This window comes from Neovison vison, chromosome 11, assembly GCF_020171115.1.
Source record: "Neovison vison isolate M4711 chromosome 11, ASM_NN_V1, whole genome shotgun sequence".
Lineage (NCBI taxonomy): Eukaryota > Metazoa > Chordata > Mammalia > Carnivora > Mustelidae > Neogale > Neogale vison.
The window spans coordinates 102676622-102691953 of record NC_058101.1 but is presented as its reverse complement, the minus strand read 5'-3'; the positions used below and the strand labels follow the sequence as shown (position 1 = coordinate 102691953).

The 15332-nt window shown below is 33.9% G+C and overlaps 1 protein-coding gene across 3 annotated transcripts in view; it reads right to left on the bottom strand.

The window, feature by feature from the left end:
• The window catches only part of TBCK (TBC1 domain containing kinase), a 234693-nt gene that overhangs the window by 178914 nt on the left and 40447 nt on the right, over nucleotides 1–15332 (bottom strand). For all 3 annotated transcript variants that reach the window (XM_044224345.1, XM_044224343.1, XM_044224344.1), the window contains exons 4-5: nucleotides 3745–3859; nucleotides 591–664 (exon numbers count right to left, since the gene is read on the bottom strand). In XM_044224345.1, the coding sequence (XP_044080280.1) occupies nucleotides 591–664; nucleotides 3745–3859 (189 nt within the window). The remainder of the gene's footprint in view (nucleotides 1–590; nucleotides 665–3744; nucleotides 3860–15332) is intronic.

Here is a 15332-nt window from a genome sequence, read left to right as displayed (position 1 = left end):
TATCAAAAGCATCTGATTAATAAAAGGATAAAATAAACTTTCTTTTCTTAGAGGCCAAGATAAACTAGAATTTCATAGCAGAAGTGATCAAATAAATCTCCCCAAATTTAAACATAGACTTTCAGGTGTAGACTCTACCCCAATACCTCTTATACCTGCAATGACTTAACTTGAGTCTTAATATACGATTATATCTTATGGAACAAGAATTGTAAAAAATATTATAAGAATGTTTTTTCTCAGCCTTTTAAGGAACACGCATTATCATTGTAAGAATCTGATCAGCCTTCTTTCCTTAAATTTACCCAATTCTGGATAAAATGAAATTAATCAGTAAGCATTATAAAGTGAAGAAGGTTGATAATCTGTTAGCCTCTCTTCCAATTCAATGAAATATCAACATTAGATATCTTCTGTGCACTGGAAAAACTCACCGTCTACTTTTTAAAAGTATATGGAAAATTAAAATACGCTAATAAAGAAAAGCTAGTTTTGTGGAGAAATTAATATCACTAATAATGAAATATATATTTTGTCAACTATTACAAAGTTTATGACACAACTCAGAAAAAAAGAGAACACATTCTTACCCAATTGGGAAATCAACATCATCACCATGAGCTGTCATGTGATAAAGTCCAAATTTAGCCAATTTAACATGTCCCTACAAAAATAATAAAAATCACTATTAAATGTTTTAATATTAGTAGCAGGAAAAAGTATCATTATACATTTCATAAGTAAAGAAATCACCAGACAGGTATATTAAGAAAAAAAATTAATTTGCCATAATTTTAGGTTATCATAATTTTATTTAAAAACTGAAAGCGACCAGACAGGATGTTCACAATGTTAGGGCGGAGCTTAAAGCTACCAGGGAGGAGGTCCACAATGCTCTCAATGAGTTCCAATCTAATCTAAACTCTCTCAAAGCTAGGGTAACTGAGACAGAAGATAGAATTAGTGATCTGGAAGACAAACAGATAGAGAGAAAGGATCAGGAGGAAGCCTGGAACAAACAGCTTAGATCCCACGAAAGCAGAATCAGGGAAATAAATGATGCCATGAAGCGTTCCAACGTCAGAATTATTGGAATTCCTGAAGGTGAGGAGAAAGAAAGAAGTCTAGAAGATATCGTGGAACAAGTCCTTCATGAAAATTTTCCGAATCTCGCGAATGAAACCAGCGTTCATGTACTAGAGGCTAAACGGTCTCCACCCAAGATTATACACTCCAAAAAAAATCACGACACCTGATAGTCAAATTGAGAAATTATAATTGTAGGTATAATCTCTTGAAAGCTGCCAGGGCAAAGAGGCTCCTTACTTACAGAGGGAAGCCCATCAGAATAACGTCAGACCTGTCCACAGAGACCTGGCAAGCCAGAAGAGGCTGGCAAGATATATTCAGGGCACTAAATGAGAAGAACATGCAGCCAAGAATACTTTATCCAGCAAGACTGACATTCAAAATGGATGGAGAGATAAAGAGTTTCCAAGACCGGCAAGGCTTAAAAGACTATGCAACCACTAAGTCGACACTGCAGGAAATATTAAGGGGGGTTCTATAAAAGAGGAAAAATCCCAAGAATAGCATTGAACAGAAATATAGAGACAGTCTACAGAAAGAAAGACTTCAAAGGTAACTCGATGTCAATAAAAACGTATCTATCAATAATCACTCTCAATGTGAATGGCCTAAATGCACCCATAAAACGGCACAGGGTTGCAGATTGGATAAAATGACAGGACCCATCCATATGCTGTCTACAAGAGACCCATTTTGAACCTAAAGATACACGCAGACTGAAAGTGAAGGGGTGGAGAAGCATCTTTCATGCCAATGGGACTCAAAAGAAGGCTGGGGTAGCGATTCTCATATCAGATAAATTAGACTTCAAACTAAAGACTGTAGTCAGAGATACAGAAGGACACTACATAATCCTTAAAGGAAAAAGTATTCGCCAATGTCTCAAACCTGCTTTACACTCATTACAAATATATGTATAAGTATATGCATATGTGTATGTATGTATATACACATATATATATATATTACTTACATATAGATCTCAAAAAACAAATGCTTAAAAATTTTTTAATATTTTACAGGTGTTTTTTTTTTTTAAGATTTTATGTATTTATTTAACTGAGAGAGAGAGATCACAAGCAGGCAGAGCAGCAGGCAGAGAGCAGGGGAAGCAGGCTCTCTGCCGAGCAGAATGCCTGATGCAGGGCTTGATCCCAGGACCCTGAAACCATGACCTGAGCTGAAAGCAGAGGCTTAACCCACTGATCCACCCAGGCACCCCAATATTTTCCAGGTATTTTGATGAAACCAAAAAAAGCAGAAATGTTCTCATTTGTCTTGAATCTCTGCTTAGAACATTTTTTGGTAAATTAATAAAAGAATTTTTTTTCAAGGACTTGCAAGTCTATTCATAATGTTATAATGTAACCCTGACATGGGGGTTCTCAACTTGAAAAGATCAGTTCACAAATCAAGATAGTAGTGAATCTGCTAGATTACTAATTTTTATATTGTTTGAGAAAGTCATAATTATCACAAAAGTGAGGTTCTTAATAAAAAGCAAATATAAATTTTATAAGTCTCTTAAGTTTTACTCCTTTTTGATATTTAACACTTTAAAAAAAGTTAAATTGATTTTAAGATTTGTTTTATTTTTCTCAAGAACTTTACTTCCCAGCACTATAAAACATTTATATATTAAAACAATCAGATTGGTTAGATACTCTACTGCTATAAAAATGCAATTAATGAGCACTACTGTAGCTTTTATGATTTTTAATATCATAGGGTAATTTGGTAAAAGTCTGGGGATCAGAGGAAAAGAATAATCCTACTAATACAAAAAATAATTCCCCAGAAAAAAATTCTCTCAAAACTACTTTATATGCTTATGGAAAAATGAATGTATGATTATTCCTGAAAACATCCCATCTTGCTACCCATAATTTTCTTATGAGGGTTGACCTGCTTCTTATTAATCACCCACAAGATTTCCAGGTAGAGAAGTGGCATTCCAATAAGAAAAGAAGCTAGGGCGCCTGGGTGGCTCAGTGGGTTAAGCCGCTGCCTTCGGCTCAGGTCATGGTCTCAGAGTCCTGGGATCGAGTCCCGCATCGGGCCCTCTGCTCAGCAGGGAGCCTGCTTCCCTCTCTCTCTCTGCCTGCCTCTCTGTCTACTTGTGATTTCTCTCTGTCAAATAAATAAATAAAATCTTTAAAAAAAAAAAAAAGAAAAGAAGCTAGGTATGAACAGCTGGCAAATAAAGAAGATAAATGTAGAATAAAATAAAAAAGAAAAAAAATAGGGAAGAAGAAAGATACAGAGAAGAAAATACAATGCAGCTATGGTATGACAAAAATACTCTATGTAAATAGAGAAGCTTTCTTAAAATAAAAGCAAATTCAGAGGAGGAATGGACTGGGAAGATACCATACCTATTTTTCAGAAAGCAAATGAAAGGAAAAACCAAAAATGAAGTTAGAAAATGAATCTTGAGAACAAAAGAATAATGCATGTGAAAAACACATGGATTTATATAATTTAAAGATAAGTTTTTTTTCTAACTACTACAAAGATATCACTTTCATAGAGCCATTTCATTATGAATATTATTAAAATATATTTGTATTCTATAGTTGCTCTGAGTGGGTCTAATTTCAGTAGCTTCCAACCACAAACAACAGACAAATATTTAATGTATTATTTGACAATTACCTTTCGGTCCAAAAGAATATTATGAGGAGACAGTGCTCGGTGTACTATACCATGTTTGTTCATATATTGCAGACCTTGAAGTACCTCAAATGCAATGCACAAAACCTTTGAATAGCTATGAAGAAAACAAAAAGTCACAGATTAACAGATCAATTACAAAGCAGAAACAGAATCTGTTTTAAAGAATGAAATGAGGTTATTAAAATTCAGTTACATTTTTATTATTCTTCCTCTATTCAGAGAAAATACAATCCATCCAATTTATAAAATATCCACTATATACATATTTTGGATTTTCTGATTACATCAGAATTGATCTGGCAAGATCCTACAGTTTCATGAGGCTACTCTAATAGCAGTATTTGTTTTTCCAGGGAGGGAGTTGAATTTTGGTAGTGTGCAATTAACCTTCTGCAGGTTTGAATTTGCCAAATTATCAGAAAAGTTTCAGATATATGGCAGAACTAAGTCAAGGAAAACCGCCACTACTGCCCAAGACAAAATGCCCAAGTTCCTGAAAAAGAGCTAAAATATATTTTATGATAGATATACATGAGGTTATTTATATATCAATCCACAAAGCAATCTCCAGCAATTCATGATTTAGCAAACATTTCTCTTCAATTCTTTCTAAGCCATCTTCCACCCCAGTTTCTCTCTCTCTTTCCCTCTCCATCTCTTTCCATTTTTCTTTTTTTAATCCAGCGCCATTCTTTGGGAAGTCACGAATGAGATACAGAAAAGTAGGAAAGACTAATTCAAACCCAATCTCCCAAACTATCAATATTAACATTTTGGTATAGAATTTTCTACCCATTTTTTTTGCCATTTTGAATTAGAGTTTTAAAAATTAAATTAATATCTATAGGAAGTCACTAAAAGTAATTAAAAAAAAAGATATACATAAGCCAACAGTAGAGATAAAATAGAATTATTTAAAAAATAAATAATCCCAAAGCTGGCATAATAAAAGGAAAAAAAGAACAGAGAACAAATGGAACAATTAGAAAATAATAGATTTTAATTAGGATTATCAATAACTATTAAATGTAAATGTAAACAATTAAATTCACCAATACAAAGCTAAGAATTGTGAGATTGGATAGGAATTGAGACTCTACATTCAGACTGTAAGCAACCCACATTAAATAAAAAATGTAAGTTAAAAGAATGGAGTAATAGGTTACTGATTGTCATGGGCTTGCATGGTAGGACAGGTTGACTACAAAGGAGTATATGGAAATTTTACCTGACAGAATTGTTATCTTGATTTTGATGATCATTACACTATTGAGTTTATCACACTGACTGACCTGTACACTAAAAAGGCTATACTTTAAAGTATGTAAAGTATAGCTCAAAACATGTGATGTTAAAAAAAGTAAGCTGAATTAAAAAAAAATACTTGCAATATGACTCTCTCCTCTAAATTAAAACCATAAGAAAGAACAAGACATGAAAAGCAAAAATCCCTCTCTTTTCATTCTACTCTGACTTTCCAGAGGTACCCACCCTTAGCAGTTTCTGTTTTCAATTCTTCTTGTGGTTAGACTTTTAGTTAATATAATTAAATCTTCTTCGCTATGCAAGATGATACAATTAACATACTTTTACAACTTTCCCATTTTCCTTTCCCAACTCCTGACTTTTTTTTAGCTGTATTATTTTTACATTATCAAATTTTATAAGTGAAATAAAAAAATCTACATTTCTTTTTTGACGGCGAAACAAACAAGTAAATACCTAACATGACATGGTGATTAGGTGCTAAGGAGAAAAAGTAGGGAAGAGAGAATATGGGGTAGCAGGATGCTAATACATACAAAGTGTGGTCAAGGAAGACCTCACAAAGGTGGTATTTGCGCAGAAATCTAAAAGAAGTGAAAAAAGACATGCAGTTCTCTGGGAAATAGGTGATTCAGGCAGAGGTCACAGTAAGTTCTGAACTGGAAACTGCACAGCAATTCAGAAGTTCAATGAAGCCACTATGCATGCAATAGAATGAGCGAAAGGTAAAGTATTAGGAGATGAGGTCAGAGATATAATAAGGAGCCAGATCATGTAGGCCATTTAGGCCATTGTAAAGACTCTGGCTTTCACTCTGAGACAGATGGAAAGTGACTGTCACATTGCCATACTATGATTAGTAAATATTCATTCTAGAACTAAGAAAAATATATATACCTAAGCCACTTAACCCCTAGTTCTCAAGCAAAAACATCTCAGTCATCAGGATTTAATCTGTACTATAATTTTATGATTATAACTACTCATGAATTATCAGCAGCTACCATTATTTTTTATACCTCCTATTATTCATTTTGTATTTATATTTTTACTTAGCTAGAATACAACCATGAGAAAATTTTTCATAAGTGTGGCATGAGTAGGACATTTTAAAGCATGACAGGTTTTTTTTTTTTTTTTTTAAGATTTTTATTTATTTATTTGACAGACGGAGATCACAAGTAGGCAGAGAGGCAGGCAGAGAGAGGAGGAAGCAGGCTCCCTGCTGAGCAGAGAGCCCGATGCAGGGCTCGATCCCAGGACTCTGGGTCATGACCTGAGCCAAAGGCAGAGGCTTTAACCCCCTGAGCCACCCAGGTGCCCCAAAGCATGATAGGTCTTAAAATGTCTTACTCTTATCTTTAAACTTGAAAAAGATTTTTCCATTGTCTTCAACTGTTCTTTATTAGTGGTAAGAAGTTCCATATCAACATAATTTTGTTGTAGATAGCTTGTTATTCCCCTTTAGAAGTTTGTGATTCTTTTCACTTTATCCTTAAACTTGTAAAATTTTAGTCTAGTGTGTGTAGAGTGTGGGCATTTGTGCATTTGTGCATTTATGTAAGTAAGCCACAGGTGTGCCTCTTTAATCTGAAGACTCACATGTTCTATTAGCAGAAGAATTAACAAGGAAAAGTTGATTTGTTAGGTATTTGTTTTCTCCCTCTACTGTATCTTTTAGCTAGAACTCTTAGTGGGCAGGTAAAAATTAGATCCATTCTTCAGACCAACTTTCTGTTTTATTTCCTATGAGCATGGTCTTTAGTCCTATCTCTTCTATTATTTAATTTCCAGATTCTTTGTCCTGATCTGTAGCTGTTCCTTTTCAATAGATCCTATTCTGTGGTATGGATACATTATTCTTTTAAGTCTCTCTGAGAATTGTTACTAGAATTCTGCTGATTCAGGGTTGGGGTGGTGTTAACTTATTTCCTCTAGGGCAAGTTTTTTTGTTTTCCTCCCTTGGCTCTCTGTCTCTCAGACTATCTTTTTCATCAAATGTCAGATAATCCCTGGTTGTCAGCCATATTTTAAAATAAATTGATATTCTCCATGAAATATGTAAAAAAGAAACAAAAAAGTTCCAATTTATAAAGAATGCTTCTTTAAAGTATTTCTTTTTATCAAATAGTTTCCCCCATATTAAAGAGACACAACAGTCAATCTTAGGCAAATAGGGAATGTGTGAAACAAAAACAATTTTAAATTAATGGAGTTTTCATAAACATCTACAAAAAAGAAGCCAACTATGGAAGGGAAAAGATCCCAAACTTTAAAACAGCCATAGTAACATTGATAAATATGTGTGTATAAAAGAATACAAATGTCTACTCTTTTAAAAAACAAAGAAAAACTTTTCTTGAGATTGACTAATAAAACACAAGAACCTAGTTTTCTAAGCTCATTTGGCTGTATGAGTCCAGTTTACAGTAGTAATCTCTTTTGTCCTTCTTCCCTTTCTCTGACATGCACACACACAATTCACAAAATCTTAAAAGCTGATGCCATATTTAGCTGTGACACTAGAGGACCTCAGCTGCACACTGCTTCAATACAGAAATCTTTCATAAGAAAACCAAACCTTTAAAGTGATTTTTTCCATTAAAACAGTTCTGAAACAGTTGAACACAGAAGACTGCATGTTCTATACTGTCTACTTGTTTTTACTGATTGTAAAGTATAACTGGAAAATACTTTCACGTCAAAAAGCTATTATCAAGTTGATGCACATATATGTTGAAATAACTTTTTAAAATTCAAACACAGGAAAGCTGAAGCTCATGACAAATCTTAGCCATTACTTGAGACTACACATGAATTACAGCTAATGAACTAAGTATTCTTCAGAATAAATTATAGTAAATCAGATATGCTTATATGCCCTTTTGTATTCTTAAGATTTAATTCTAAAATTTATTTTAAAAAATAAGGTAAAGGAGAAGAAAAAGATTCCTTCCATAATGAGAAGGAATCAGTATATGTGAAATTTCATATACTTGTTTTGCTTTTAAAACTATATTCTTTAATACTGCCAATAATTTAGATCACAAAATCTTTTAAAAATTATTTGGAAGTAGCTAATGCAATTATAACACAACAGCAAGGTAAAAAAAAATCATATGTCCAGGAATAGCATGTCACAATTAATTGAAAATGGACTCCAGAAGGAGAGTTACAATTAAGAGAGTGGGATTCTTGCAATTAAAAAAAAAAAATGTTTTCAGGGGTAACAGCACTTCATCCTACACAATTTCCAAGTTAGAATCTCATTAATAAAGAAATCCATCACTAATCTAGAAAATGTAAATGAAACTTCAAGTCAGAAAATATTCTCTTCCTTTTAAAATTTTCAGTTACTATATTACTCCCAAAGATTGTGAGAGTAGAAATTACTTTGTTACTTTGTTACCACTGTCCTTGATACTCTGAAAAGTTTAATGAGCATAAAAATCTTTGGTGATTATAAATACATAGAAATGGCTAAAAGGTAGTTTTCAGTTACTATATTACTCCCAAAGATTGTGAGAGTAGAATTTACTTTGTTACTTTGTTACCACTGTCCTTGATACTCTGAAAAGTTTAATGAGCATAAAAATCTTTGGTGATTATAAATACATAGAAATGGCTAAAAGGTAGCTTTCAAAATAATATGACTAATAATTTTTAATAAAGCAAGATGATATTTTAAAATACTTTCATTTATATTTAAACATTATCAATTAAGTGGCTATTATCTACTTGGTATTGTGTTTTCACACTACTAACACAATACCAAGTAGATAATAGCCACTTAATTGATAATGTTTAAATATAAATGAAAGTATTTTAAAATATCATCTTGCTTTATTAAAAATTATTAGTCATATTAGGCTCCATGGCTATCAAGAGAAAGAACTGATCTCTACAATCAAAAAACCTACAGTGTAGGTGGAAAGACAGTTTTATAAACCGATAACTTTAATACAACTGAATTCAAAAGAATTTCAATGTAATTCTATAATTAAGTCAGCAGAAGAGAATTAATTATCCATTTCCTCTGTGTTACAAGAAAAAGAAAACATGAGCATCTATTTATTACATTGGTGAAACCAAAACAGATCTACAAAAATAAATCACTGTACCCTGAGACAGGTACTAACTTATTTAACTTGTAATCCCTCTACCCATCACAGTTACTGTGAGGTAGGAGTTCAAAAAGCATGTATCAGTAGGTGTTCAGTACATGTATGCAATGACATCCCATGATAGTGCAAGAGGGTGCAGTAACAAGATTAAATTCTTCGCCATTAATGAAATAACAGCTCAAAAAAGTATCTTACACTTGCAGTGAATCAACAGTCAGTTGACTTAGAGGGTTTTTTTGAAAGAAAGAAAATCCTGCCATTTGCAATAATATGGGTAAATCTGGAGGACATTATGCTAAGTGAAATAATCTGGTCACAGAAGGACAAATACTGCCTTATTTCACTTAAATAAGGTTTAAAAAATAGTCAAATTTATAGAAGTAGAGAATAGAACAATGGTTATAAGGGATTAGGGAGAGAAGAAAATGGTTACCAGGGAATAGGAAGAGGAAAATCAATTGATTTAAAGTGTCAGTTGTATAATGTAAGTCCTAGAGATCTGCTGTACAACATGGTGTTGATAGTTAACAATACTGTATTGCACACTTAAAATTTTGTTAGGAGAGTAGATCTCATTTGTTAAGAGTGTAGATAAGTATTCTTATCACACACAAAAATAAAAAGGACACAGGGGTGAAACTGTTAGAGGTGATGGTATGTGTACTACCTTGATTGCAGTGATGGTTTCACAGGTGTATTCATCTATCCAAACTCAAATGTATACATTAAATACTTGCAGTTTCCTTGTATATCAATTATACCTCAATAAAGGTGTTAAAAAAAGAAATAAGGACAAATTCCTATCAGCCTCAAGCCATCAGTTCTTTTGGTTATTTGCAGTATTTCCGAGAAGAGATGTTATTCAGACTGCAAGAAATGGAGGCCAAGAAAGAGAGTGAGAGGTCAGGGTTGCTGAGATAGATTTGGAAGTCATTCACAATAGGTGGTAACTAAAACCACACATGCTATTTCCTCTGATCCATAATCCATGATATTTCTAAGGGCCACTCCACAAGCCAAAATACCCATACTGTCAGCAAACCACGGGAGGAAACGCACTTCTGGATTCTATGAGTTCAAGATGTTCTTCCACCTTATAAAACTTGATCACTCCCACAGAAATTTTCCTTTTGGTCTAAAACTTTCCTTCCTTGGTATCAGCCTGAAGTAAAATGTTAAAGGAGAGTAAACACAGAGGAAAATTAGTTAGCTACTGTGTGATTTTGGAAATGGAGAGGAAAAATGAAATACTGATGACTAATGTTCAGATAATAATACAACCATATAATCCTGTGTTATCTTCAACCTAAACTCTCCTTCTGTAACTTCCAGACAATAGAGCTCAAGTAGTATATAATTTTTTAATAGCTCACTGGTCTATTATTTTGAATTTGGAGGGGGGGTATTTTCGGTGCTGAGCTAATGTGTTTGAGGCTCTTAGAATTTGCCACTTATCACTTATTAAATTTTAACATGTTGTTAAAAATATCACACTATTGGGGTGCCTGGGTGGCTCAGTGGGTTAAAGCCTCTACCTTCGACTCAGGTCATGATCCCAGGGTCCTGGGATTGAGCCCCACATCTGGCTCTCTGCTCAGCAGAGAGCCTGCTTCCTCCTCTCTCTCTCTGCCTGCCTCTGTGATCTGTCTGTCAAATAAGTAAATAAATAAATCTTGAAAAAAAAACACATACTATTCAACAGAGAAGTTTTTTTTTAATAAAGAGAAAAAAAGGAAGTTTTTGGAATTGAAAAAGGAAATAACTAATTTCACTACTGGGTACACATGTTTTAGACCGAAAGGCTATCCATTTATGCTAAATTTAATAGTTCATTTGCTTCAGATTCAGATGTTTTGAAATGAAGTTTCATTGATTAACTGCTTACCTAAAGATTGTTTTGTATAAGGCCTAAAAAAAAAATCCCTAAATTGTGAGACTGAGCATATTTTACAGTTTGGTTCTCACTCAAAAAAAAAAAAAAAAGTTGAAAGCTATTAATGTGGAATGTGACTAATTCTCAATGGGATGCAATAAATTGGGGAATTAATTTTCCAACTCGAACATGAGATAACTTTCCTATCTCATCACAAACGTAATTGGATAAGATCAAAATACATATGGAAAGCATAGTCTCGTGGTTTGAGGTTTTGAGGTTCAGACATAATGGAGACTCCGTCACTGATTTGTTTTGCTTGGAGAATGTTCCAATTTCATCCTGCTTCAGTATGCAAATGTGTAAAGTGGGAAATGTAACACTAAAAAGGGGCTGAATGGAGATCAATGAGCTATTGGTCCTACACAGAATCCTGGCCGTTCGTAAAAGCAGAAAAGAACAAACAAAAAGTCCAAGACCTTCTCAAAAATACTCTAGGGTTTCTATAATAAAGTATATAACATTTTGTCTGTCTATCTATCTATCTATCATCGATTTCTCTATCTATATTCCATATATTCCATAAATTAACAAAGATCATAAAATGAGCTCTCCAACCATTTCCACGATACAATAAAATCAGCAAAATGGTTTTCCAATTTATCTGTGAGGAAAAAAATGAACATTTGATAAGCAGGACTGGAGGACCCCAGAGTGAGCTGGTTATTTCTGCAATGTTAATTTTTCTTTTCCCAAGCAGCTATACTATCCTGGCACAGACACTCCAAAAACCTTTTTTACCATAGTTACTGATACTGTCAATGAAAACATACTGGGTAATAAATCTCACTTTCCATGCCCTGGCAGCATTTAGGGCCATATAAAGTTGTAACTTTTCTCTAAGACAGAACATATGGAGGCTCATGTTTGCTTGGATCTGTATCCTAGCTCATTCTGAATTTTTTTTAAGCTTAAATTTATTTAATATTACTGTGTGAATAAGAAAGAACAAATTCCTATTTTTCAGAATTTTGATTTGAGATCAAAATTTTTCTTTTAGGCAATCTGCCACCCTACCCCCAACCCATCATAACAAAGTGAACTGAAGAGGGCTTGCGTTTTATGCACATGTTTAGTTCAGTGTCTGCAAGACAGCATAGCACAAACAAAAGTTAGTCAAACTGAAATGTTCAGTTCAATGATGTGTTGATCTGACTTAAATTATAAGAGATTTGGTTGTTGAAAATTTCCTATTCACAGTTTCTATTCTATTTATCAGAATTGGGGTGATACAGTGATAATATTTTGATCAAAGAACCCCCCAAATTAAAATTTTATTAAGTACTTCTATCAACCTTGCAAAGTTCCTATGATATATTCATAAAGAATGCAGAATAAAATAAGACCATATTAATAGTTGGGCCTTTATCTCCAAACCTAATGTATAACTCTAGGGAGCTTTGCTTACCTATGCAGTTCCTTTTTCCCAAGACAGGTGACCTGAATGAGTGAATTCTATTTCTCCTAAATTTCAACTACAGTCACTGATCTTAATTTATGACACAAGGAAAATTAGATTAATTCCATAAAGCTACAGGAAAGAAAGACAGACAGATAGATAGATCTCCAAAGCATCCCATAATGAGACCATGACATTGTTAAAAAAGTAAAGGACAATTCTATTTTACTAACTGATGGAAAAGTATTATATTGATGAATAATATTAGTTGATATAGTCTAAATAGGGCCCCACTCCCCTTGCCCCAAAATGTCCACATCCTAACCCCCAGAACCTATGAATATTACCTTATTTGGAAAACAAGTCTTTGCATATGATCATCATTGATCATTCAGCCAGGCACAAAATCCAGTGTCAAGTGTTCTTATTAGAGACAGACACACAAAGGAGGAGATATGAAGATGGAGACAGAGATTGGAGTGATGTGGTCACAAGCCAAGGAAGCCAAGGAATGCTGAAAGCCACCAGAAGTTGGAAAAGGCAGGAAGGATTCTTCCCAGGAGCCTTTGAAGATAGTGGGACCTGTCAACAGCTTGACTTCTGACTACTGGTCTCCAGAATTGTGTGAGAATAAATTTCCAGTGTTTCAAGCCACTCAATTTGTGATAATTTGTTTCAGCAGCCATAGGAAACGAATAGAGTTGTTTGTAAGGACACACATGGCATGAAGGGGACTTGTTTTTCTCCATCATGACCTGACTATAACAGAGTAATACTCCTTCATACTTTTCTTTAAATGATCTTTATTTAAATTACAAACAAAAAACTCATTTACAATGTACCTTAGAAGAGTTTTGACAAATGTATATATGACCCCAAGCACTGCCACAGTCAAGAAACAGAGCACTTCCAACGCCTTGAAAGGATTCTCTTATTCCCCTTCCCAGACAATCTCCATATCCTACCCTGGGCTTGAAGCAACCACTGGTCTGCTTCTATCACTCCAGATTAAATTAGCCTTTTCAAGAGTTTCAAATAAATGGAACACTATGGCATTATTTTGTGTCTATCTAGTTTTTTGTACTCTGCATGATGTTCTTAGAATTCATGCATGTTGCTGCCTGCATTATCAGTTCATTTTTTTTTTATTGCTGAGTAGTGTTTCACTAACTTCTTTAACCATTCATCTGTTGAAGGGCATCTTCAGAATTTTAACAGGTAAGCACAATATAGTATTTTGCCATGAAAGCGGTGGACGCATTTAAAATGAAATTTCACAAGGAAATAAACAACAGTATAGAGTGCCAGATTTTGAGCAGTGTCATATTTTTAAAACTGTCATTATGAGAGAACTGATAATTTGAGGCATAAAGTAATAGGGAAATACACTAAAACTTGAAATTAGGATTTTTTTTTTTTTTGTCTAAGATATATGTGGCAGATTTGGGAATGTCCAGTTCTTATCATGATGATTTTGAAGCACTTATCTGCATTTGGAAACTGATGTAAATGCTATAAAAACAAACAGAATGCTTTTCTTATGTCCTATCACCTAAGATTGGTGACACTAACAATTGACAATGTCTAGCTAGTGAATAAACTAACATGAACAGAGAAAGTATAGTTAGCATATGGACAATTACAGGATGCATTGACCAGAAACAGACTGCTTACAGAGGAGAGCTATGACTTTCACTAACTCAGATGATTAGGAGAGAGAAAACACATTTTTCTCTTTTCTAGGTAATCTGGGAGGAATTTCTAAGTAGGATATCAGTCATTCTTCATATGACCACTTTGTTTTCATCTTAAGTCACTGTCTGAAACAGCAACCTATATTTATGACTCGTCATCTTCAAGTGCCCCACTTCTACCCTCCAAAACTGTTTCATAAAGAAAAATAGGCAAAGCAATCTCATTGCTCTCTGATGGATGCTTTTACTACTTAGCTCCCCAAGTTCATCTCCTTCACCTCTCTTCCCATGCATCCTCCACATCGGCTTTATTCATCGGCTTACATATCAGTGCCTTTCTGCACATGCTATTTTCTCTGCCCTTCTATTTGGTCCACATGGATGACACCTAGACATTCTTCAAAATCCAACACAAGCATTATTTCTTTAGTAAAACTTTTCTAGATTCCCATGGCTGTGAGGTACAATGTCTCCAAACTAAATTGCATATTCTTCTGGTATATACTTAACAAAAAATGCTGTATTGTAATTGCTTATTATAACTCTGTCTACTCACTAGCCAGCAATCTCTCTAAAGATTAGGACTTTACATTTCATCTTCAGATTCACTAGCACCTAGCCCAGTGTCTGAAATATATGTACGTAATGAGGAGATATGGAATGGTCATTGCATAGGTTAATTATAATCTAAATCATAATCGGTCATCAGAGAAAGGCTATGACTATTCCACAGGGAATGCTTATTGATAATATTCAATAATCATTTAGTGTATTATAGTACTTATAAAAACACTATTACCATTACAGTCACTAATAGGAAACACTTAGATAAAGCATACTATGTAAGTGCTATTATAAATAATACACATCTATTATTTCACTATCCTAGAAGGTGGTAAGATAGAAACACAGAGGGGTTACATAAAATAGCTATGTGAGTAAATGGTGGAGTTGAGATTCAGACCCAGCAGGTTGGTCTTTGAGTCCATGTCTTTACCCACTACATTATATTGCCTCTCAGTGTATAACAGTACAGTGAAGTCAAAAGAGGGGTTTTGAGCTCCAGCTATATCACTGTGACAGATGTGTTAAAGTAATGCTCTGAGTATCAATTCCTATACCTTAAAGTGAATATTTATTGTTTCCCTCCC